General features: G+C 37.8%; 1 protein-coding gene across 4 annotated transcripts in view; it reads left to right on the forward strand.

The window, feature by feature from the left end:
• The first annotated feature begins 1,827 nt into the window (after window positions 1–1,827).
• adcy3a (adenylate cyclase 3a) overlaps window positions 1,828–24,344 on the forward strand; it is a 111,614-nt gene continuing 89,097 nt past the window's right edge. For 2 of the 4 annotated variants that reach the window (XM_057833450.1, XM_057833451.1), the window contains exons 1-3: window positions 1,828–2,026; window positions 12,601–13,766; window positions 19,977–20,126. In XM_057833450.1, coding sequence (XP_057689433.1) covers window positions 13,092–13,766; window positions 19,977–20,126 — 825 coding nt within the window. In that variant the 5' untranslated portion in view covers window positions 1,828–2,026; window positions 12,601–13,091. The remainder of the gene's footprint in view (window positions 2,027–12,600; window positions 13,767–19,976; window positions 20,127–24,344) is intronic. The other 2 variants (XM_057833452.1, XM_057833453.1) reach the window with 2 other exon arrangements.

Here is a 24,344-nt window from a genome sequence, read left to right on the forward strand (position 1 = left end):
TTCTACAGGTAAACATGAGAATAACAATACAAATGGGGAAACCAAATTCATTGCATCACCGGAATTGCGCAGGGAAGATTTTTGAACGTACTTATATATTTTAAAATGCGCTGAATCGATTCAGCGTGTTGCCCGCATCGAATCGAATCGTCCCTGCCCCGCATCGGGATGCATCGCCGCATCGATTATTGTTGACACCCTTAATATATATATGTATATATATATATATATATAATATATATATTAGGGCTGTCAAAATGATCGCGTTAACGGGTGGTAATTAATTTTTTAAATTAATCACGTTAAAATATTTGACGCAATTAACGCACATGTCCCGCTCAGACTAAAATGACAGTACAGTGTAATGTCCGCTTGTTACTTGTTTTTGGGTGTTTGGCGCCCTCTGCTGGCGTTTGGGTCCAACTGATTTTATGGGTTAGTACCATGAGTGAGCATGGTGTAATTATTGACGTCAACAATGGCAAGCTATTAGTTTATTTTTTGATTGAAAATTTTACAAATTTTATTAAAACGAAAACATTAAAAGGGGTTTTAATATAAAATTTCTATAACTTGTACTAACATTTATCTTTTAAGAACTACAAGTCTTTCTATCCATGGATCGCTTTAAGAGAATGTTAATGATGTTAAAGCCATCTTGTTGATTTATTGTTTTAATAAACAAATACAGTACTTATGTACCGTATCTTGAATGTATATATCCGTCGTGTGTCTTATCTTTCCATTCCAACAATAATTTACAGAAAAATATGGCATATTTTATAGATGGTTTGAATTGCGATTAATTACGATTAATTTTTAAGCTGTAATAAACTCGATTAAAATTTTTAATCATTTGACACCCCTAATATACATATACATATATATATATATATATATATATATATATATATATATATATATATATATGTATATATGTATTTTTCACATTTTTTTTTTTTTAAATATTTTTTATTTTTTTTTACATTTTATTTCCAATCCTCTGACAAATGGTCTGGTTTCCGATCATGTGATCGGATGAGAGAAGTTTGGATCGGATCGGGACATCCCTAGTGCAAACAGGCACCTATGTCATGACCTAAACTGACCACGCGTTGACAGTAGAGAGCTTCGGTACCCCCAACCCCACTCACTCACCTGGGTTTGGGTGAGTGAGGTGTAGTGGGTATTTTATTAAGCGTGATTGCCAACACACTCAGCGCATCATATACGCCTGGAATGGTTGCATTTTACCGGTGAAATTGTCACAAATAGCTCCATACAGGTGCAACTTTTCGTGTGCTGCAAATGATGATTTACTTTGAAAAGCAGCCTCATCCAGTGCCTGCGTGACATTCCAGACGTGCCGGTATTGCTCATACACGTACATAAACTCATAAACGTGCAAAAACTAATTCACTACGTTAGAACGATTCTATCTCCACCATTGACATTCAGAATCCCAAAAAAGATAAAGAGGTGAAATGGACAGCATTCAAGCAGGCGGGGGATACAGAAAGGCAAACGTGAAGATGGGTTGGTAATGTTAGACAGAAAATGTACGAGCGTATACGGAAATGTGGTCACTTTTCCTTCAAAATAAGAGCCCCGTTCAGCCACGCTCCCCTCAAAAAAAGAAATTATATAATTTTATCAAACAGTACAATGATATTACGTTAAGAGATTAGAAATAATGAAGATTTATTTTCAGTGACGATCAATTTGTGTGGTAAATTTCGCGTAGAAAGTGTTTTTATTTCGCTTAATTTTCATTTGAAGGACCGGAAATTCTCTGTGCAGTATTTAAATTTAGTGACGAAACTGTGTCTTCTGCGGAAAACACCCAAGAAAAAAAAAAAAAAACACTAAACAACTGAATCCATGCCGAGGCTACTTTCTCTGCTCTACTTATTTACCCCGCAGACTGGGGCTAAACTTTACTGGCTATTGTGATTCCTGCTGATGACACCCACGCGTGTGTAGTGAAGGAGTCAGGATAACACCCAAAATCTGGCCTCTACGAACGGTAGGTAAATGCATCAGTGAAGAATTTCACGACAGCTGGCAGAATGGTCACTGATTATCTGCTTTCCTCCAACCAAGAGCATACAAATTAGCTAAATGAAATAATAACTCCTTCAGATAACTCTCAACGCAAAGATCTCCATCATTGTGTACGAATAGTTTATAGTCTACATTGTAAACTCCAAAATGCTAAAACATCAGTAGAAACAGTTAATCCCGAAAAAATAACGGTACCTTCATTTGTAAGCCTTGTCTAAGGGCAATTACTGTGGCAGTTGACAATGTTTAAACAATCCTGAGAAAGTACAAGTGTTTTTACGAGCTGTCCGTATAGCTTCGCGCAACATGTAGTCGGTCGTCAGGAAGGCCGTCAGCACAGGGCCTGGATGGACCTTGAATGATAACAACTACCACCAATGCTTTACCACAGCACTAGGATAGGTATTTCGGACGAAATGTCTTTTTTCATCAAAACCCATCCTGTAATACATCACTTTTAAGGGGTCTTCCAACCATTCACAGAACTGAAGCCCTTTTTTAAAAATTCCCAGAAATGACTCTGCAGCTGATCAAAGGGTACCACGGATAGAAAGATGTAGTTCTTAAAAGATAAATGTTAGTACAAGGTATAATCAGGGGTGAAAATGGGCCAGAACGGTCAGGAACGCAGTTCCGGTATAAGATTCAGGGCCGGAACACAGTTCCGGTATATGGTGCTTTGATTCCGAAAATATGACGGCAACTGTCAAAACGCTATGTTAAAAAAATGTTTACAAAGCTGCCACGCATGCATTTCATCTCCAAGAAGAAAACAATCCACCAACATCAGATTTACATACACAAGCGTTAACAACAAGCATAATAAAGTGCTTGTGTAGCGTAATCCGTTTCCACCGATATTTATTATTTATTTTATTCCACGGACTGCATGGAGGTTTCCCCAGCTGCTGTAGTTATCCGAGTCTGACGATGACGAGTCACATCAATGTGCGAATACACGCAGCAAAGCAAAGCACCTGGACTCATTTATCCATTCAATTGGCTGACATACTGACATGTGATCACCAGAGATTGTTAGCTCTGATTGGTTCAAATGTGAATGTTTTCTGAAACAGCAAAAAAATAAAATAAATAAAAATATAAAAATAAAAAGCAAAAGAAAATGGCTCAAATCTTTAAGAGCAAGAAAAGAGTTATTTAGTTTTATTTGCTCTGATGGGGAGGTTCAGAACATCTTAGCTGTCAATATGCACTTTGGACTTATTTATTCATTTATGTTGGCTACTTATTCATTTCCTTATGATTAAAAAAAAAAAAAAAGTCAATATTTGCACGATCTTCAAAAAATTTTTCCATTTCACTTTGTATAATATAAGTCATTTGTACTTATATTTCTGAATGTATATGTTACTTACAGTATATCTTTATGTTTAAAAAACACAACAAAAAGTAAATGTTTACATTATCTTCAATTTTAATATATATCCTATGTTCTCAAGTAGTTAAAATTGAGATTTGGAGTTTAGTATGTGAGGAAATGAGGGAAAATAAAAATTAGTAGATGGAGGTTTGGGTTATAGCTGTTTTTGTTTTATTTTACAAATCATTGGAAAAATACAATTTTGAATGAAAAACAGTTTTTGTATGTGTTATAGAAATAACTGACCAAAACAGTTTTCTTTGAATTTCAGTAGTTTTAACCCCCCCAATAAATAAATAAATAAAAATTTCTGGCTCCATGGCGACCCTCATGTCGGGGAGTTCCGGCAAGAAATTCTAACCACTTTCACCCCTGGGTATAATACTTTGATAACAAAACTCCTCTTAATGTTTTCGTTCTAATAATATTTGTAAAATTATTTTAACTAGGAGGTCGCCATTGTTGTTGACGTCGCAGGGCGGTGATGTCACATGGCTATGCTGAGGGACTTCCACCGTGTCACTCTTTAACTACATTAACATGTCCTAGTTTCTGCCCTTCCAACTTGAACCCGAGTGGAACATGTGAAGGACCGCAAAAGCAAAAGACGCGAATGAGTCGAGTAGTGTTAATGTGTCAAGTACAGCACCCCTGCTCTAGTGACGAGAGCAGGAGAGTGTTTGATGTCAAAAACTGTTTGCAGATCTTCACGGTAAACTATTGTGTGGTCCAACTGATTCCAATCTTATTATAGAGATAGTTAGCATCCATAGCTGTGCTTTACATATGATTAGAGGGCTGTTGTTCAACCTTTTCTGAGTCACGGCACGTTTTTACATTGGAAAAAATTTTGCGGCACACCAAAAACCAAAAATGTTCCAAAATTACTTTATGTACATTATTTTTTAAATTATAAATAAATTCTCAGTATTTATACTTAGTGTGAAACTTGAGCCTATTTAGATGAACACAAAGCCGATATCCTGGCAGGAATCTGCTTCAACAGCACGCAATCTCTCTCTGTTTTTGTTATTTATTTATTAATTTATTTTATATAGCAGTTAGGCTCGAAAAGCTCAGAGTTATAAGACGGGGACTTAAGCAATGTCTTTAAACGCATCAGGGCCAAGCATCTCACTGACAATGGCTTTGCAGGCAGGTAGTATTAATGTCTCTGCCACAGTGTGGGAATTTTTGGATTTAGCAACAAGTTCAGCAACTAGGTAACTGGCTTTGAGGGCTTTCTAATTTAGCTTTGTATTTTTTCTAAAAAAAAAAAAAAAAGTTGCCTGTTTCTCTGTTTACACAAAGGCGAACAAAATAGTCCATCAACTTGTTTTGAAGCGACGGAAGTTTCGTTTGGAGATGACGTTTGAACTTGCTTGGCACTACGGCGCTGTTGGATTGCTGCTCGTGTCGCATTCAAGAACTGCTCAGATTTCTAGCCAACAGCCGCCTTGCTGTCTTCGACAATGTGTTGGAATCAAACACATTGGAATAAAACACAGAGGGCAGGATTGACGGTCATCGCATATGGATAAGGTGGCCGAGCAGTTCTTGAACGCGACACGGGCAACACCTCACTCATCTGCACACGACCGCAACTTTCTACCTACTCCTTCCCGACAACGTTTAAAAAAAAATTTTTAAAAAAGCGATATAGAATAATTTCTCGCGGTACACCTGACGATCTCTTACGGCACACTAGCCGTGGCACACTGGTTGAAAAACACTGGATTAGAGTATACAGTGAAACACATCAGTTTGATTATTTTTGCTGATAGCCCAGTGCCGTGCATCAGAACACACGAAAACGTTTGCCTTTACCGAGACGTCTAATGGCATCTTACCTTATTTTTGTCACGTAAAAGCAGATGTTTAGATTGTTGATTATCCTGCCGGCTGCTTCCCGGTGAATAAGTGACACGAAAACGAATAACTGTATTAATGGCCAACAGATTATAATGACTCCTTATTTTGCACATTGAGATCTAAGAGGCAGAGAAAGGTGAGTGGACACATGCGTTCATTGGACCACGCCGTTTATTGACAAAAGCTTCGGCAACCCCTTCACAACAAAAATAAGTATCATATAGTGAAAATACAACAAAAATAATATATCTCTCAAAAAATAATGTTCACAAAAATAAAAGCGCTTCAATCTGTCCTAATGATGCCCTATTCTCACACAGTTAAACAACAATGGAAAGAGAACTGGCATTCACAATCAAAATAGATAAGCAAAATTCACATAAAACTTACTCAGACTTTGGTCAAACTCTATTCAAACATTTTAGCAACTTGTTTGGCTCAACAAATACACTTAATGTCAATATTTAATCATCACAGTATACAAACTCTGATGCTGGGAGCCATTATCAGGAGTCTTGTACGTTGTGAAGACAACATTCAAATGAACTTGTAAAGTACAATAGACCCGCAGTAAACGGGAAACTACGGTGTCAGTCAAGGGACATAACGCACTCATTGGCTTGATCTAATTGATTTTAAAACTCGCCATTGACACCTTGTGGTGTGTTTAAATCACTACCTTACATAGTTTGAAGAGTGACACTGTGGAAGTACGACAGGGAGCCCATGTGACGTCACCGCCTTGCGACGTCAACAACAATGGCAAGCGATAAGTTTTTTTTTGTTTTTTTTTCCAATTTAAATTTTTACAAATTTTATTATAACGAAAACATTAAGAGGGGTTTTAATATTTAAATTAGTATAACTCGTACTAACATTTATCTTTTAAGCACAACGTCTTTCTATCAGTGGTCCCCTTTAAAGGTAGCTACGCCAGGTATATGTTTTGGACTTAATCGCTTAACTTATTTTGGCTTGTAATGGTAAGTTCAGAAGTGTTAAAACAAAAATAAATGTTAGTAAAACTGAATTAGAAATGTGAAAATAAAACCTGCAAAGGAAAAACATCAAGCAGAAGAAAAAAGGGGATAACCTTTCTAACTATAGTCTATACACTTAAAAAATATGCTTCAAATGTTTAAAGTCCTCATACAACAACTAGAAACGAAATTAAATTGCATGAATTGCCTTTAAAAACAGTTATTTCAGCAGCAGCATCAAAATTGGTGTTTAACAATGCTCAGCAAAAGCATGTGTCATTGTTTACATTCCAATAGATAACTTCCGGTTTCCTTCAGGTTAAAAATCCCCTGGCGCGCAAAATGCTACTCCGCCATCAGTGTCAAAGGGGAAGTTCAGAATTTTTTAAACGTAATTCTTAATCTTTGAGATAGCAGGGGTTTAATTAGTAGGTGGAGTTGATTTCAACAAATTCCGTGCAGTTTGTTAGTTATTTGTTAATTTCAGGGCTCCGGAGTGGCTAAGCTAGCGCGAGTCAATGGTGCCTGCGTAGCATATTAGAGCTGTCCCGACAAGTCGATGTCATTGATGACGTAAATGTGTCGACGAGCACAACATCCTGTCGACAGTTAATGAAGGGTTGAAAAAATATATGCGTGGAAAGTTAAGAATGTTGGACGCTTGGTATGCAAGCGGGGAAAGCGGAACAAAGCCAAAAAAAAGCGCACCAGAGTGGCCAAAACATTTGAATCATTTCAACAGAACAAACGAGGGTACGCTGTTGTGTCCTGTCTCTTCAATGCCAAGCTTGGCTGCACGTCTGCCTTGAATGAACACCTAAAGCACCGTCACCCAGTTGTAATTTTGGAAGATGACAGGAAACAACAAGCTGGCAGATTGTAAGTCCATCTAACGAACTAACGACATGAAGTTGCTAAGCCTATCGCGATATGCAATGAGTCCATTTATATCACGGTAAATAAAAATGAGGGCGGTTATTTTCACGGCTGCGTTTTATTGTCGCGTGCGTGCGTGCGTACCTGCATACATTTGTGCGTGCGTGTTGATGGCATATGAGACCCCAGTTCCTTTCACAGATGTTTATTGGTCATCAACGCGCCGTAGAATTAATGTTCATACATACAAAATAAAGAAACGCATCTATATTAAACACTGTAAACGTTAGCATTGATACATTGAGGCTAATGGGGGGGGGGGGGGGGGGGCGGGACAACCTACTTTAGCCTGCTATAAAACATTGGCAGTCTTCTCCAAAATGCAAACTTGTGGTTAAAGGGTAAAGGTGACACTTCAAACATAAAAAAATAGCTGGTTAACAGCATCTGCAAAAAATAGCTTTAAGAATAGCTTTAAGTTACACCCTTTATGAAAAATCAGATTGGCAATGAATAATTATTAGAATTTCTATAATGCTATTATATATAGTGGTATACTATAATATTAATTAGGGTTCTTCCGATCATGTTTTTTTGCTCCCGATCCAATCCCGATCGGAACTTTAAATGAATGGATATAGTGTACGAAGGAGATGTTTACAGATCTAAACCTACTAATTCTGTCCGAAAATGATGTTCTTGGTGCCAAATTTACTGGTAAAGATGTGGAAGAACATACAAATGTTCAATTAAAGAGATGGCTTGACTGTCGAGGCCTGAAAAAGAGCCGAGCTGATCCATACCTTTTTCTTCACGCTACTGACAATGACGTTCTCCTGTTTCAACAAGCTATCCTTTACCCTCATATGCACTGCCTAATTTATATATTATACCCTCTGGTTGTCTTACATCTCTGACTCTTCTTGGGGGTAATTTATATTGTTAGTTTTGTGTAGCGATCGCAAATGCTACTCCGTGACAGTGAAAGAACACTTTTAATTTTTTCATTAATAACATGTTAATTCTATTAATTTATTTACACTTCACCCTTACTGAAGTTGTTTCTTCACAACAGAAAACTAAGGTTCGGAATCTCTGGCATGAAGCCGATTCAATATGTATCTAGATACCAGTGACGTGCGGTGAGGTTCATGGTTAGTGAGGCACTGACTCCTTTAGTGTCAGATTTCCAAATATATAAACCAAAAAGGGTAGCTTATTCAATTGGCTACTGGTTATTTCATATCTCATCAGCATTCTTCACAAAACACGCACACACGGTACATATTATCGATACGTAAAAGTAAGAAAATAACATGCATTCGCTCTACACCCTCAATGTGTTGGTCGTCGCAATTCTATAATTCATGCAACATAAATCAATTCTGACCTTTAGTGAAATATTCAGTTGTTTTTAAAACTTTTAATTCTGATACTTTAATCAATTTATTACAGATTGCTAAACAAAAAGTGTGAAAAGAAAAACAAAGAATATTTTATTTAAGGCCAAAATTTAGTTTTTATATATTCTATTGTATTTTTCTTGGTCTAAGCTCTTTTTTATTTTTTTATTTTTATTTTTATTTTTTTTATAAGGTTGAAATGAAAACTGTTTGTGATCTTGCGCCTGTCCTTCACCACAAAAACCGGCGTTACTTTGGAAGGGCATAAGTTTGGTCTCAACATTCGTAGGGACGATATAACAGCATAATCTGCATGTAGGTACACTTTTTGTTGGGACGGGACATTAATTAGACCAAACAGATTGGATGAAGGGGGCAAAGGGCCACATTTTTCATGTATATGAACCTAATCAATTAATAGGCAAAATGATCAATGCAAAATAAATCCTTCTGATAACTTTTACATGCATTGGTTCAGATGATACACTGTTCGATTCAAACCTTTGTTTTCAAAAAATACTAAAGAAACATTTTGAAAACTTCCTGAATAAATGTCTGTTTTTTTATTAGCAAACATAAACATAATGAAAATAATTCACTTAATAATGGCAGGGTCAATTCTATCCTTACAACATATGGAACTATTGAAAGATCTCTCTATATAACTGAACATTATATCATGCAGAAAAGGTAAGGTTGCTTAAAAGTTGGTGGGGACAATTTTAGCATCCTGAAAAGTTGGTAGTGTTATGTCCCTACCGTCCCTATGCAAACCTACGCCTTTTTTGTAAAAGTCCTCCTTATTTTCCTTTACTTTAAAAAAATCTCTCCGCCTCAATGGAGAGGATTGCTTCAATTAGATCGTTCTGTGTTCTATTTGACAAGCCAGAAAACACAGTGGATGTGTCCAAAAGTCTAGCTAACCTTTCATCTTTCTCAGCAAAACCATGTAATCGTTCTACATACTGTATATGCCACGTTTAGAAGAGCTACACGCTCATCGTTCCCACGAAATGTTAACTCCTGTTTAGCTAGGATGCAGGTTGCATTAATGAGGTCTTTCAAACTCTTTTCTTTACCTTAGCGCTGAGGATGCTACCGTTGAGCTTCCGCTGTTCGTCAAAGCCAAATCGATCCTTGAGCTTCCAAAAGTTTTTAAAGCAATCAGGCTTTGAATGTGAGTGGTCGAGCTCTCATGTTTGCTGAGGCTTCGTGGTAGTTTTTTAATGTCACAATATCTCGTGTTAGTCCAGACATTGGCACAAGTTGAGAAGAAAAGGCAGGGAAAGCAGCAAAGGCGATTTTTCGAAGGACAGCCACATAGCCAGTCTTTTCGGGTGTACCAGTCCGTTTGAAAAGTGCGAGTTATCTTCTGTCTCGTTGTTTGAAGCAAACCTTTTAGCGCCGGTGTTGTGTTAACCGCGTCCACTTTTAACGGAAAGTCCAGTTTCACGTACGCCCCCTTGCAGTGCGGCAGAGTACTATCTGCTGCAACCTGTGCCTTTTCACTGCGGTTTTATTTCCCATCAGCAAAACTAACTAACAAACATTAAACTTTAAGGGATAAAGACATTAGCCAGACTGTGGAAAATCAGGTCAAATAAACGTATCTGGAAACATTATAATGGCGACATGCAGATGTACGGCAACCAGCACGCTCCAATTCCATGTATCAACCCAGTTTGTTGTGGATTGCGCAATCAGAGGTGAGGCTTTACTCGTTGCTGCCGCACCTCTCGTTTCATTTCTTTATTTGAACAGGAAATGGGCAAATTCAGCGATTTTGACTATAAAAAATGTTTGAAATGAGTCATACATAAAGAGCAATGGACATATATTAATATAAATTTGATGCTATAATTATTTTTTTGTCATGATGACAGGTGAGGCTCTGCCTCACCTGCCTCCCCTGACCGCACGTCACTGCTAGATACACAGGTTACGATTCGATTAAAAAAACGATACATTTTTAAGGCCGAGCGATTCGATACGATTCGATACAGTTTAAGAACGATATGGTTAGATGCAGAGTGAAAACGATACGATAGTAAACATTTGTTGTGTGTGTACGTACAGTATTTTAAACATATTAAAAAAGATTAAAGATTAAATTAAACAACAAAATTTCCTACCAATGTTATGTTTTATTTTTTTTTTACGAAAAAAAAATAAAATAAAGCTTACTATATGACTGTCATTTTGTTCGATGGGATTGATAATAAAATATAAATCCAGTGATAGAAACCAGTAAAGTGCAGTAATTTAACTACTGTATTTCCTGGTGTTTTGAAGACAATAGGTAAGTAATTTAAGTGCAAACTTTCAACATAAACATCTTACAAGCAAAAATATTAATTATATGCAGCAGCTCTAGAAAAAAAATTAAACCTGCTAGTGTTATCATAAATAAATAATAAATTATGCTCTACCACTGGTATACCTGGGGGAATAAAAACATGGTATTTTAGACAGACGGGTCTATAATCATTACTTTAACCTTATACACAGCAGAGTATGCCTGTGCTTCCACATTTTTTTTTTTAAATTCCTCATCACTGTCTATATATTTTTTTTTGAAGGGCACATTTTTCTTGAGGAAGATCAACTGATCCACATGTTCATGTTTAAGTAGACTGCGTTTCGTGGAAAAAGTATGCCGCCCTTTCCACCATTGTAGTGGGTTAATTTTTGGGTTAAAAACTCACGATCTCTGTACCGCTTCACACTAGCTCTGTCCCATGCGAACAGATCTGACTGCCTTCGTCACTTCAAAGTCCGACTTTTGTTTTCCTGGGTGCGTTGAAAATCAATCGCTGCATGTCGCTGGCGTGGGGCGCAAACTGTCCATTGTTTTAGCATGTTGCTTTGTTGCCACTACTAGTTTCGTTTTGGGCTGTGAAGAAAACGCTGCGGAGCGTGCGTTACAGTGGTTTTGTTAGCTCTCGCGTTGTTATGACACGCCCAAGACGATCGGGTAATGACGGCGACTACTAGCGGTTCTGCCGAAATGAATGGGAAGTCGAGGCAACCACAAAGGCGGTCACAATCTAAGTGCGCTGTGTGGTGAATGACACAAGCGCAGCATGTGAGGTAAAAGCTAAATTTTCATATCATCATGTCAATGCATTGGACTAAGTATTAGAAGCCGATTCTTGTGCCCGCGATAGCCGAATTCTATCTCTACAATCGGTTCATTGAATATTTAATGGCTAATTACTGTCGAATGGTAACTTTATTATCGATACAGCTGTATCTCTCACCTGTAAAACCGGATATCCGGTCATATCTGTTTATCGTTCTCAAGCTTACAGAAAAGCTAACAACGGTGGCAGTCAGATACAAGTTTAATTTTTTTCAGGTTATTCAATGTCGGACAGAAGCAGCACGGCAAAATACCGCGCTAAAAAATAAGTAAAAATATCAAAATGGCTTACCTCTTTCTAGGGCGCTATGGCAGGGAATGGGTCGGGATTGTCATTTGTAGGACCATGACCCACAACTAAATTTTTACTGCATATCAAGGTGAATGACTTCACCTTCCTGGCATTAAACTGGTCTCTTGGACATACGCACAAGCTCCATTGAACCATTGTTTACATTTTTTCCTTTGAATCTTTGGTTTCGGAAACGTATGAAGAAAACATCTTTCATATGTGGACAGTCGTAATGTCTAGAGTCTTTTCTACAAGTTCCATCGTCGCAGTGTTTGATCAGCATGTTTGTTCTTGAAAGATTATCGGAGAAAACTAGCAGAAATATACTGGTTTGTATGCGAGACTGTGCCTATAATGTCCCACTTCCACTTTACTATGTGACGTCATGGTCGAAAAATAGCATTCGTGCAGTACGCTATTGATGGGAAAGGAACACATTTCCTTGATAATATGGTTGAGATGAAGAAGGGTTGTCACAGTGGATCCATTCAGATCTTCTTTACAACTTCCATACATTGCAATATTGGTGCGCTTAATGTGTTTGATTGTTTAATAGTGACAATCCCTTTTATGTGTTCCCATTTTTTCAGGACATGTGACCCTTGACTATGGAAGTCCAACATGGAAAATACTGCCCATGCCAGTGGAACGATGGCGACAGGGGCTCATGTAATCATTTGCCCAGGCGATTACATAATTCCAATTTAACCACATCGACTGGGTGCAATACTATGGAGAGCCACTATGGAAATGAGATTGTGAACCAGTCACGTTGCTGATGCTGAATGAGGAAAAAGACAATCTCTGGATCATGTTGCTAAAGAGGCGGGTCCAGTTTGTGGATATGACACTGGACTGAGCCAAACGACAGCATTTGATGGAGTGACAACAACTGCAGCAATGTAAGCAGGTGTCTCTCATTTGTCAGTCCCGTCAGACAATCAACATACGGAAGGGATTTCGTACACTTATATGGATTCAAAACGGATATAGCTGATGAATCTTCAAAGAATTTGATCGACGCCTGTGCCAAAACAATCGTGTCCTCTAGTTGGAAAGAAGAGAACGCTTAGTGTTCATTATGCCTCGAAACCGAGCTTTCTCGGAGCCCGAGTATTCTGCCGAATATTCCGCAGACTGTTCAGTGACTCTGCCCTCTGACCCAGGGCAGGCTGTCGGGCGGACGCACGAGGTCACGGTGAGGAGCTCAGGATGCTGCCTTTGCCTTCCCCGTTTCATGCGCCTCACCTTTGCGCCAGAGTCTCTGGAGAACCTCTACCAGACCTACTTCAGGCGTCAAAGGCACGAAACCTTACTGGTACTGGTTGTGTTTGCGGCTCTTTTCGACAGCTACGTTATTGTCATGTGTGCAGTGGTATACACCGGTGACAAACTGGCATCTGTCCTCGTGGCATCTGTTGGGCTGCTGGCAGAAATCATCCTCTACCTACTGTGTCGCTATGGGGTTCTGCCAGATCGCATCTCAAGGCGGGTTGTACCCTACGCCCTGTGGGTGCTCATAGCGGCACAAATATTTTGCTACTTGGGTTTGAACTTCGCCCACTTTCACCAGGCCAGCGACACAGTGGGCTGGCAGGCTTTCTTCAGCTTTTCCTTTTTCCTGACTCTACCTTTGAGGTTAACACCCATTGTACTTATAACGGCAGTCACGTGTGGTGTTCATACCCTAGTTCTGGGTGTCACTATCGCCCAGCAGCAACAGGAGGACATCCAGGGGGCAGCACTTGGCAGACAGGTGAGACTTGGCAGGGGATGACAAATGTGAACAGGATTCAGGTTATTTTTCAACAAAAGAGAAATTGGACATTGAACTTGTGTATTTATATCATAATATAGTGTAAGTGAACCAAAAAAGGGTAAAAATTATATCACTACATCCATCGCATATGAATATAGCATATTATTTTTATTATTATTATTATCCACCTGTTTCATTAAAATACCTTTTCATCTAACTGTGCAGTATATATAATGTTACTCCATCCAGCTTCTACTTTGCAAGCACTTATAGTAGTATGAAATAATAATAATTAAAAAAAAAAAAAAAACAAGCGTGGAAAGATGAACAGTTTGGTTTGGCAATATATTAATGATGCTTAATTTAGCCTTTTTTAAATTCATCGTCAGCCATTTGACTTGATGTTGTTTAGGGTTGGGCATCAAGCATCGATGGGACCCGGTTCTAACACTCCGGTTCTCCCGGAACCGTTCGAATTTTAAAATTTCGGTTCCATGTTTTGATACTCTGACAGCCGAGCGGAAAAAAATGCTGCCGAAAACCACGAAGAAGAAGCCACAAGAAGTGCGTGTTTGTGCATTGCAACTTGAGAACAACCATGGACATGGTGCGGCGGCGCTCAAAAGTTTGGCTTAACTTTACACAAAAAAAAAAAAGATTAATCAGCTCAGTGCAACATTTGCAACACAGCTATATCTTGCAAAAGTGGCTGCACGACCAATTAGGCACGACCGGCCTCATGAAATATCGCCTAAGTGCCAAGTGCAAAGCTAGCTGAGTGCTACGTAGTTGACACGCTGTGCCGCCAGAACTAGGTAAGTAAAACAATACATTACGTCTGTCTTCTGCTGTCCCAGCGACCCGACCCCGGATTAAGCAGTAGATGATGGATGGATGGATGGATGGATGGATGGACGGAATAATATGAGAATAAATCGTATTATTTGTCGGGCTATGGTCGGTATCACATGTAAATAGAACTAGATGCAAAATGACAGACTCGGTGGCGTTAGAACATATAAGGACTCGCTGGTGTTAGTAAACAGCCGCCATCTTAAAGCAGTAGACTCCTCCGTTAAGATCAACAGTATTAAAAGCATTTTTGTTTTGGAATCTGTTGTGTTGCTAATTTAGAAAGAAGCAGCCATATGAAGCATTCGATTACGGTTCTTTTTTTAATGAACTCGTAGCAGTGAAAACATAGCATCACATCACAAATCATTGTAGCCAGACGCTCTCATCTCTTCTTCTCTGCATTATATGTACACACTCCCAACGCGACACTCACTGGCCTAACTGGTATTGTCACAACAGCTACATTCACAATTCACGTTTAATACTTAGTTCTCAAAAAAGACTCCCAATGTCTCAAGCCATGGCTATCAAAAATTTAAAACTATGAATAAAAATTCAGTTTAGCTTTTTGTTGACAGGAACAGATAAAACAGAAAGAGGAGAAAGTGTTCCCCAGCCATGATAAAATTACTTGATTGCGTAAGTGCAATAATGATCAGCACCAATGAAAAGTAAAATCAGATGACACAATTCTGTGCCTTTTCCCCCTCTCTACTTTAAAAGAAGTCACAGTACAAGCGAGTTTACTGTCATAGTACCGACTTTGTTTGTTTTTCTGCACAATTTGTTTACATAAGAAAATTCAAACCAGTCTGAGCTGTTCATGCAAATAATGAGACGCCAAACAAATGTTGCAGACGTATCGAGTCCTGTTATTCAGCTGTCCAATGCATACAACTGTTTTAAAAATAGCTTTTAAATGTAAATGATGCAAACACATTGCATAATAGTGAATTAAGAATTGGTAACACTTTATAATAGCTGTCCATTATAACTAGTTAATAGATCATTAGTAAAATGTTAATAGAGGATTTATTGTTGATTTGTGAAGTATTAAGTTTGTCAAGCATTTATAATGCCTTATAGATAGTTAATATACCATAAATTAGATGGTTAATGAGTAATAAATGACTAGTAAGCTGTATGTAAATGATTTATACCTACACCTTATAAATGAGTAATATACCATTAACAAGTTATTAGTAGCTTACTAACTAATGACTTAAGGTTCAGTTGATAGTTTATTTGTGTTATTAGGACATTCTAAAGTTGCAAATTAACTACTCATTTCGTAATTGTTAGTGAATGAGGAATAAGTGCTACTTAAGAATAATGTCCCAATAACATACATAAGCTTATAACTAGATTCAGTATATTAACTCACACTTTACAAATCAGTTGTTAATAGTTTGCTAACCATCTACTAAATTTTAAAGAACAGCAAATTGGTTGAGCAAGTTCAAGGTACAGAAATTTGATGTGATATTTAAAATATCAAATTTTTGTACCTCAAGATTGTTCCACCCATAGGTCTTTTTGTGTGCTTTACCAAAGAAACACCGAAGATGAAATGTTGAACATTTTGTTTAATGCATAGAAACACACACACTGAGCCATCACATGGCAGAACAACAAACTACTAGTACAAAGCCATGAGTTTGTGACACTTTTTGTGCTAAACAGAGGATAAACTGAATTTATGAGGGGCATTTAACATCCATACATCACAGCAAACTGTTAATTCAATTCAATTCAATTCAATTTTATTTGTTTAGCCCTGGATCACAACAATGATGTCTCAAAGGGCTTTGCAGAGGCAATATGATACACAATCAGAAACTGCAAACGAAGCAACAAAGATGAATAAATAAATTCAAGTCCTGGGTATCCCCCATCCTTAGACCCTCCATACTGTTAAACACTTAAATCAACAATAACTTATTAACAGTTTAGGAATGATGTATTAAGTAGTTATTATGAAGTGTTACCACAAAATTATAAATACCTGGTTAATGTTTACATATGTATTTGGAAACCTACTTGTGCTCATCAGTACACTAATAAAGTGTGTTCGTCATTCGCAGCCATTTGCTTTACACTTGTCAAGTTGTTCCTGTAAAAAGCATGTGTGTCAATTGCAAAAATGGGCTGTAAAACCAATGCTGCTGTCACCCCCTGTCTATTTATAGTGTAAATTATTGAATTCTTTTAAAGTCAAGCAGCACAACGCTCAACCCATTGCAGCATGCATTGTGGGTTATGTGACAACGCTGAACAAAATATCAATGCAGCAAATGTTTTTGTTCTTGTTTCATATGAACTTAAAGGAGCAATATGTAAGATTTGCACTTCAGTTATTCATTTAATGGCACTAATATTTCAGTAGACGTTAAAGAAAAATGTTTTTGGGAAATTCTTCTAACACTGTTCTCAATGGTTAATCCGAGATTTCCCGATTTCAAAAGTTGATTGTCAGCCCGTAGAAGTTGGTGTTGTTTTCATTCTGTGTTTACAACAGATGTCCTGCCCTCCACCAATCAACCAATTACAAGTTAGTTCTTTAGCCTTTGCCTAGGTTGCCAGTTGCCTCAGCTCAGTAGGTTTCGTAAACTAAGGTTGGAGAAATAAGACAAGTACGCATATGCGTCTCGCACTTGTAGTACAAGTACCTTTTCTTATACTACAAGAACATGTACTTTATTATACTCAACTATGATTACTTGTACTATGTGTATGTGTGTGCATGACAAATACGTGCTTTTGCGTGTATTAAAGTCACAAGTACGTGTACTAGTACTGCAAGCGCACGTGCTTGCGTGCACATGTACTACAAGTATCCCGACCAGCACAGCAGTCCAGTTTCTGATTGAAATGTAACATTAGCATAATACTGATCCTGTTCATTCATTGAATGGCCCAGCAAGAGCCTAGATTTGAATCACAAATATGGCCAAGACATTTTTATCTTAGTTTTTAAACAATGATTAACTCTTGAAGGAAAAAGAACTGCCCTTTATTCAAATTATCATATCATGAGTGACAATGCTTGGCTTCACTCATTAAACTTTACTTTGTAGCTTAGAAAAATGGGTAAGATTCAAAATAGGGATGTCCCCGACTCATTTGAGAATGACTTCAAAACATCCTGAGGTGGGTTGACTAGCCAAAAATTGTACTCAAGTACAAGTAAAAAGTATTTGGTAAAACAAATACTCACGTGATGAGTAACATTGTGAGTAACTGCTTACGACGTTTAATTATTATTATTATTATTTTTTGCTAAACAATGGTATTTTTTTTTATCTTGCCACAAAGTTTTATATGAACTGTTATTGTGTACTGTTTATGTAAATTTAAATATAGGCGTCCAGCCAAACAAATATCCAAAATGTGAGTTTAGTGAAGTCAAAATTGCAAATGTGAGTCTTCATTTTTTCACATGTACTTCTGGGACACCTAACAGTTATGGTGATAATCAGGAAAAGTTTACAATGAAAAAAATATATAATCCTTTGTTAAATCTGTGATACCTCTGTGTGTACAGGTTTAAGCCTTTCAAATGACGGTATGTGTTATCAAAATCAGTTTGAAGTGATAGAGAAATCTGATGGAAATTGCAAATGAACTTTTTTATTGTTTGACCACCAGTGTTGTTAATAACGGCGTTACAATATAACGGCGTTACTAACGGCGTTATTTTTTTCATTAGTGGGTAATCTAATTAATTACTTTTCTCATCTTGGCAACGCCGTTACCGTTACTGAGGACGGAAAGGCATGCGTTACTATGCGTTACTATATTGGTCGAAAAGTCTGAGGGAGACGGACTCACCGAGACGACAGAGCGGAGTAGGGAGGAGGCAAGAAAGTTGTGACGCCGAGCAAACGCGATGCTAGGTAGCTCCAATAATACATGTTGTAGCCGATAGCCTACAAACGACGACCGCATGTTATGGTAGATATGGTAGACATGGTAGATATCACATATACTGTACATAGATATAATTAGATGCAAAATGACAGACATGGCACTAAATGAGTTAGTAGACAGCCGCCATCTTAAAGCAGTAGACTTTTTAGGACGGCTCTGTTGTAGAGAACCTTCCTAGCGAACCTAAGTAACTTTTTATCTAAAATACTTCTAAATCGGCAAAATCTTGACTTGAATCTATCTTTAAATGATGAAACAGTTTTAAAACTTTCATATGTCGAAAGTAGAGAGAAGGGAACTAATGCAATAATGGGAGCAATTTTAACAACTTTTAACAGTTGATTCAGGGTAAAGGGTAAATTAGGGTAAAGAATTGGGCTCGGGCCAATTGTACCAAAAACCTTCACAAAAAACTTCACATAGTGTGGCCAATGTTTTTTTTTTTTTTTTTTTTTTTTGAGGAGGAAAAAAAAAAAGTAATTATCACCAATTACTTTGCCAACTAACTAATTACTCTTACATTCAGGTAATTGAGTTACTAACACAATTACTTTTTGGGAGAAGTAATTTGTAACTATAATTAATTACTTTTTTTCAGTAAGATTAACAACACTGTTGACCACACAGATCGTAACAGTGATGTAGCATTGCTGGTGTGTCCACCAAAGTCATGTCCTCATTGAACATTGATGTCCCCGAGGTTGTTTGCTGCACTCTCATTGGCATTGCTAATGGGCTAATGATTTTATTGCTAATGGGCTACTGATTTTATTGTTACAAAGCATCCATCGTCCTCTAATTTCTTTCTTATTTAAAATAAATAAATAAATAAACGCTCGCATCATCAAAATCGCCTACAGCATGTGGTTTGAGGGCATTCTGTTAAATTTTAAAAAGACACTTCAATGTTAATCTTACATGAGTGAATGCCATTTTATAATGTGACCAACTGGTATTTTGGTGACTGATTGAGTTTATTGATTTGTCAAGACTATTTTTGTTAATTGATTTTTTTTTTTTTTTTTGTATTCTTTGGCTATTAATGCAAGTTACTGCTTAAAAGAAGCTTTAGGTATCTAGATAGAAGAAGCAAAACATTTTTAATGCTACCCATTCATCTTTTGTCTGAAAAAGATTACCGTAAATTGGAAATCTGGCCAAGTTTTTTTTTTTTTTTTTTTTTTAAATAATTATTCCGTGACTTTAGTGGGATATTATGAAAGCTACAAGTAAACTGCAGGCTCTGAGTTGAATGTCCTGCTTAAGTGCTGTGTTCCGTGTTATTTTCAGAATATGCTACTGACTAATTACAAAAGGCTGCCGGATATGTTGCTCATGGCAGGCCTGTCAATACAATTTTGCTAGATGCGGCTTACAGAATACCATTCACGAAACTGTGATCCTGCCTCTTGTTATTTTCAGCTCCTGGCCAACATTGTGATCTATGTTTGCGCTATCACCGTGGGTGTTATGTCGTATTACATGGCAGACCGGAAGCACAGAAAGGCCTTTCTTGAGGCAAGACAATCTCTGGAAGTCAAACTCAACCTGGAGGAGCAAAGCCAGCAACAGGTCAGAAATCGTATTGTACAATATTTCTGTGTTCAATCACAACGTTGTGACTGTTATTGTAAGTTTAGTAGGGGTGGGAACCTCTGGGTACATGAACTGTTGATATAATGATACTGTACAACAGCCCATTACATAACCACATTAAAGTGCTTGTGACACGAAAAAGCATGTTTATTTCATAATACACGCGGTATTTTATGCTCCTGAATGATATGGACCGCTTGGATGTGTGTGGAAGCGATCGCTATATTTATTTAGTTTTTTGAATCCCGCGCCAGGAAAATGAGTGACTTCCGGCTTCGGTCTCGCATTGAGGAGGAGGGCGCTGTGACGTGTACGGTAGAAGACGTCCCCTTCACGCTACAGTGTACTGTTGTGTATGAGGACGAAGGATTCAGCTGATTTGGGGGATTAATACTTTTATTTTTTGCATCACGCCAGCCAAACGGCTGCAGAAAAATCATTCTGTATGCGGGAGAGGCGTATGCGCCTTTTTGGAGTTTCAAAAGGTTCCCATTCACCGTGGATATTTACTGTGGGACCATTGGACTTACAAGGAAGTGAGTAAACATCTTGTTTTGTATTATGTCAAATACGAATACAGTGATTACAAATTAAACACTATAAAATTCCTTTAAATAAAGGACTACTTACGTTTGATCATTGATAGGCATGTAAAAAGCTATCCTCACGCTCATTAGCAGTTAGCTGTTAGCACGTTAGCTACACAACAATTCCAGCCACCCTCCTCCAGGGAACGAACTGTAAATTGCTCTCCGCCGGGCGGTTTGCCGATCCGCAAAGAAACTCGACAACCGGGTCGTCATGTCAAATAATCCAGGCTAGTTATGTGTGATTTTCCACTTCGAAGACTTAGAAACATCCCTCGGTTCGGGTTAGCATGTCGGCTAGCTGTCACTCCTTCTGGTCTGTTTACATTCTCCGAAGCCGGGGAAGGGAAATGACATATGTCCGATTTAGGTGTCATAAAATATCGTTCGGCAGGTGTGACAGTAAAGGTAAAGTCGACTGTTTTGACCATTATGGAGTAATTTTGCCATGTCGTCTTGAATAAATGGATTTTTATTATTTTATATTCCATTTAGCACAAGTTATTTGTCATGACCATGCCATTTATTTAGCAATTGGGGAAAGTACTTGGGTAAAAAGAATATCCTGTAAAAATATTGACGTAAAGAGACAGAAACAATGACATTTTGCCGCTCTCTTCGTCGCGTTTTCCTCATTGTGAATAGTTCCCCCTCGACGGGCTGACTGGTCCTTCTCAAGCCATTTATATAGCTATTGGGGAAAAATACTTGGATAAAAAGAATATCCTGTAAAAATATTGAAGTAAAGAGACAGAAACAATGACATTTTGCCGCTCTCTTCGTCGCGTTTTCCTCATTGTGAATAGTTCCCCCTCGACGGGCTGACTGGTCCTTCTCAAGCCATTTATATAGCTATTGGGGAAAATACTTGGATAAAAAGAATATCCTGTAAAAATATTGGGAGTAGAGAGACTGAAACAATGACATTTTGCAGCTCTCTTCGTCTCGTTTTCCTCGTCCTGAACAATTCCCCCTCAGTGGGCTGAATAGTAAAACCGATGAGCCTAGTCTACCGCTGACGTCATCCACCTGTTGGGGACGCTAAAGCCCTATAATTGTAGGCGTGGCTAACCGGCAGATTAAAAGACTAATTTCTCGTCATCTGCGCTTTGCTAAATTGTTGTATATGGTCGAATCGTCTCAAAATATGATTCTAATTCACATAATAATGCCATTTAAGACTTTTTTTCTGGTGTCGTATGCTCTTTAAAGTGCCTATGACAGCAAAAAGCATGTTTATTTAATTTTTCACGCAGTATTTTATGCTCCTGATTGAAACCGCTTGGATGTGTATGGAAGCGATCGATTTATATATTCAATAATTAGAATACCGCGCCATGAAAATGAGTGACTTCCTTGATTGAGGAGGAATGTGAATGTCACGTCACCCAGGTCAGTATCTCACAATACAGCATTGCTTTATAGCATGCAGATGGCTGCGGAGTCAGCACATTTTGGGATAAATTTGTTTATTTTTCGCATCACGCCAGCCAAATGTGCTTCAGGTTTTTGTTGCTGCACCAGGGAGAGGCAAGTGAGCCTTTTTGGGTTTTTAAAAAGTGCCCGTTCACCGCGGAAATTGACCTAAACAAGTCCCACAACTGTGGGACCATTGGACTTACGAGTATGTGAGTAAACTACGTGTTTTGTATTATTTCAAATACTGGGATCATGGCACACGTTTTAATAAGAAGTTGGCTTGCATTTTGTGGCTGACAATGCTCCTTGCCCACCGAGAAGGCCACTCGGCCGACGACCGGCGGCTTGTCGCACACCCCACTCGGTCCTCTTCACGAGCCTGCTAAGAATGCACTTTCCTCGGCTTGATGACGAGCACTGGCAGCCCAGCTGTTTTCACATAATAATTCCATTTTTTTTATGCTGTCACAGGCACTTTAAGCCAAACAATTTTTAAAAAAATCATTAGATTAAAGAGAGGAAAAAAAAAAAAAACAGGAATGAAGCATTATTCGTCCAAAGAGCATGAGTGCCCTGCCCTCTAGTGGAAAAAATAGTTCCTAGTTTGAGTAGTGAATACTGTAGTTCCTTCATAGATACTATTATGAAATTAAAAGGATCATATCTTCGGCTTTACGTGGTCGATTGGTTAAAAATAAAAACTTTTAGAGAGTTTTAAATCCACGATTTAGATTCATATTGAGGGCAGCGCTCAATGTTAAATACTTCATTTGCTACGGTGTTTTAAAGATACATGATTGAACAGGTTTGCGTGATCATAGAACAGCAAGCTTGCGTCTGATTGGTGTAATGGAGTCATGTGATTATTGTGGCGACATCAGTGGTGAAATTAGTAGCGCTATTCTTGGCAATAGCATGGCTAGCAAAAAAAAAAAAGTCATAACGACTCTTGCGTAGCCCAAAGTAGCGGAGTAAAAGTAGTAAGTTGACAATGACAATAAATAAAGAGTAAGTTTTTTCTTCACAAATCTACTCAAGTAAAAATAAAAAGTATGGCTTGTAAAAAGTACTCTTAGAAGTACATTTAAAATAAGTACAGTAAAAAGTTACTCAAGTAAATGTAACGTACTACCCACCTCTGATCTCGTGCCAGGATCCAATCACGCATTTGTATGCTTTGCTGCGAAACATTCTCACTCACATCTCAAAATGAAACTGACAGTATTTTTTTCATTTTTATTGTTTTATGTTGTTTTGTTTATGTTGTGTTTTATTGTTTTACAAATGCGTTTTACAACCCCATTAAATCTGCGAAACCTGAACCGCGAAGTAGGGAAAGGTTGCTGTAAATTTAATACTGAATAAAATACATCGAGAAGGATTGTTTGAGTGCTGGTTTATTGGTTAAATGTTGCCCCTTGTGGTCAGCGCCCCAATGGTTTTGGATGGAAAGTCTGCCACCTAGTGAGGAGAATTCTACACATCAAACCCTCTGCTTTCAACTTCCCAATAGATTGTAGATGGATGGGGGAGAGACACATCTCACATATCACGAATAATACAAATCACATTTTCATCACATCGACTGTTTGTCATGCATTTTTCATGTCTAATTATTATGTGAGCAATCAAATTGAATGAATTTGTCATTGCAGATAATATACAAAATTAAAATGATATACAACTAAATTGTAGTGATGCTCCAGTAAAGTCTTCACATGATCATACCTTTAAATGACACGCTTAAGATAAATAATATAAATCAATCAACAATAATAGCAATGTTAAAAGGAAAATAATGATCCAGACAACTTTATGCTGAAAATCAAACCGATAAGCAGATAATATACATCAAAATTGTAGTGCTGCTCCAGTAAGGTCTTCACATGATCACACCTATAAACTCAAATAATAAAAATCAATAAACAATAATTACAATGTTAAAAAGAAAATAATTCAGACCAATTTTTGCTGAAAATCAAGTCGTGTTAAATACCTCTTGAGTGAAAAATGAATCACAAACCTGAATAGAGGGAGCAAAATCTCAAAATCATCAACACAGACTCATGGAAATTATAATCCGAGGTGGAAAGGGGATTATTTTCAAAGGATTTTTACACGACGTGTAAAAGTAAGGATACATTTTGGTGTGACCGGACAAGTCCGGCCAATCAGAACTGTTCTTAGT

Source organism: Corythoichthys intestinalis, chromosome 4 (genome assembly GCF_030265065.1).
Source record: "Corythoichthys intestinalis isolate RoL2023-P3 chromosome 4, ASM3026506v1, whole genome shotgun sequence".
In the NCBI taxonomy this organism is placed as follows: Eukaryota; Metazoa; Chordata; class Actinopteri; order Syngnathiformes; family Syngnathidae; genus Corythoichthys; species Corythoichthys intestinalis.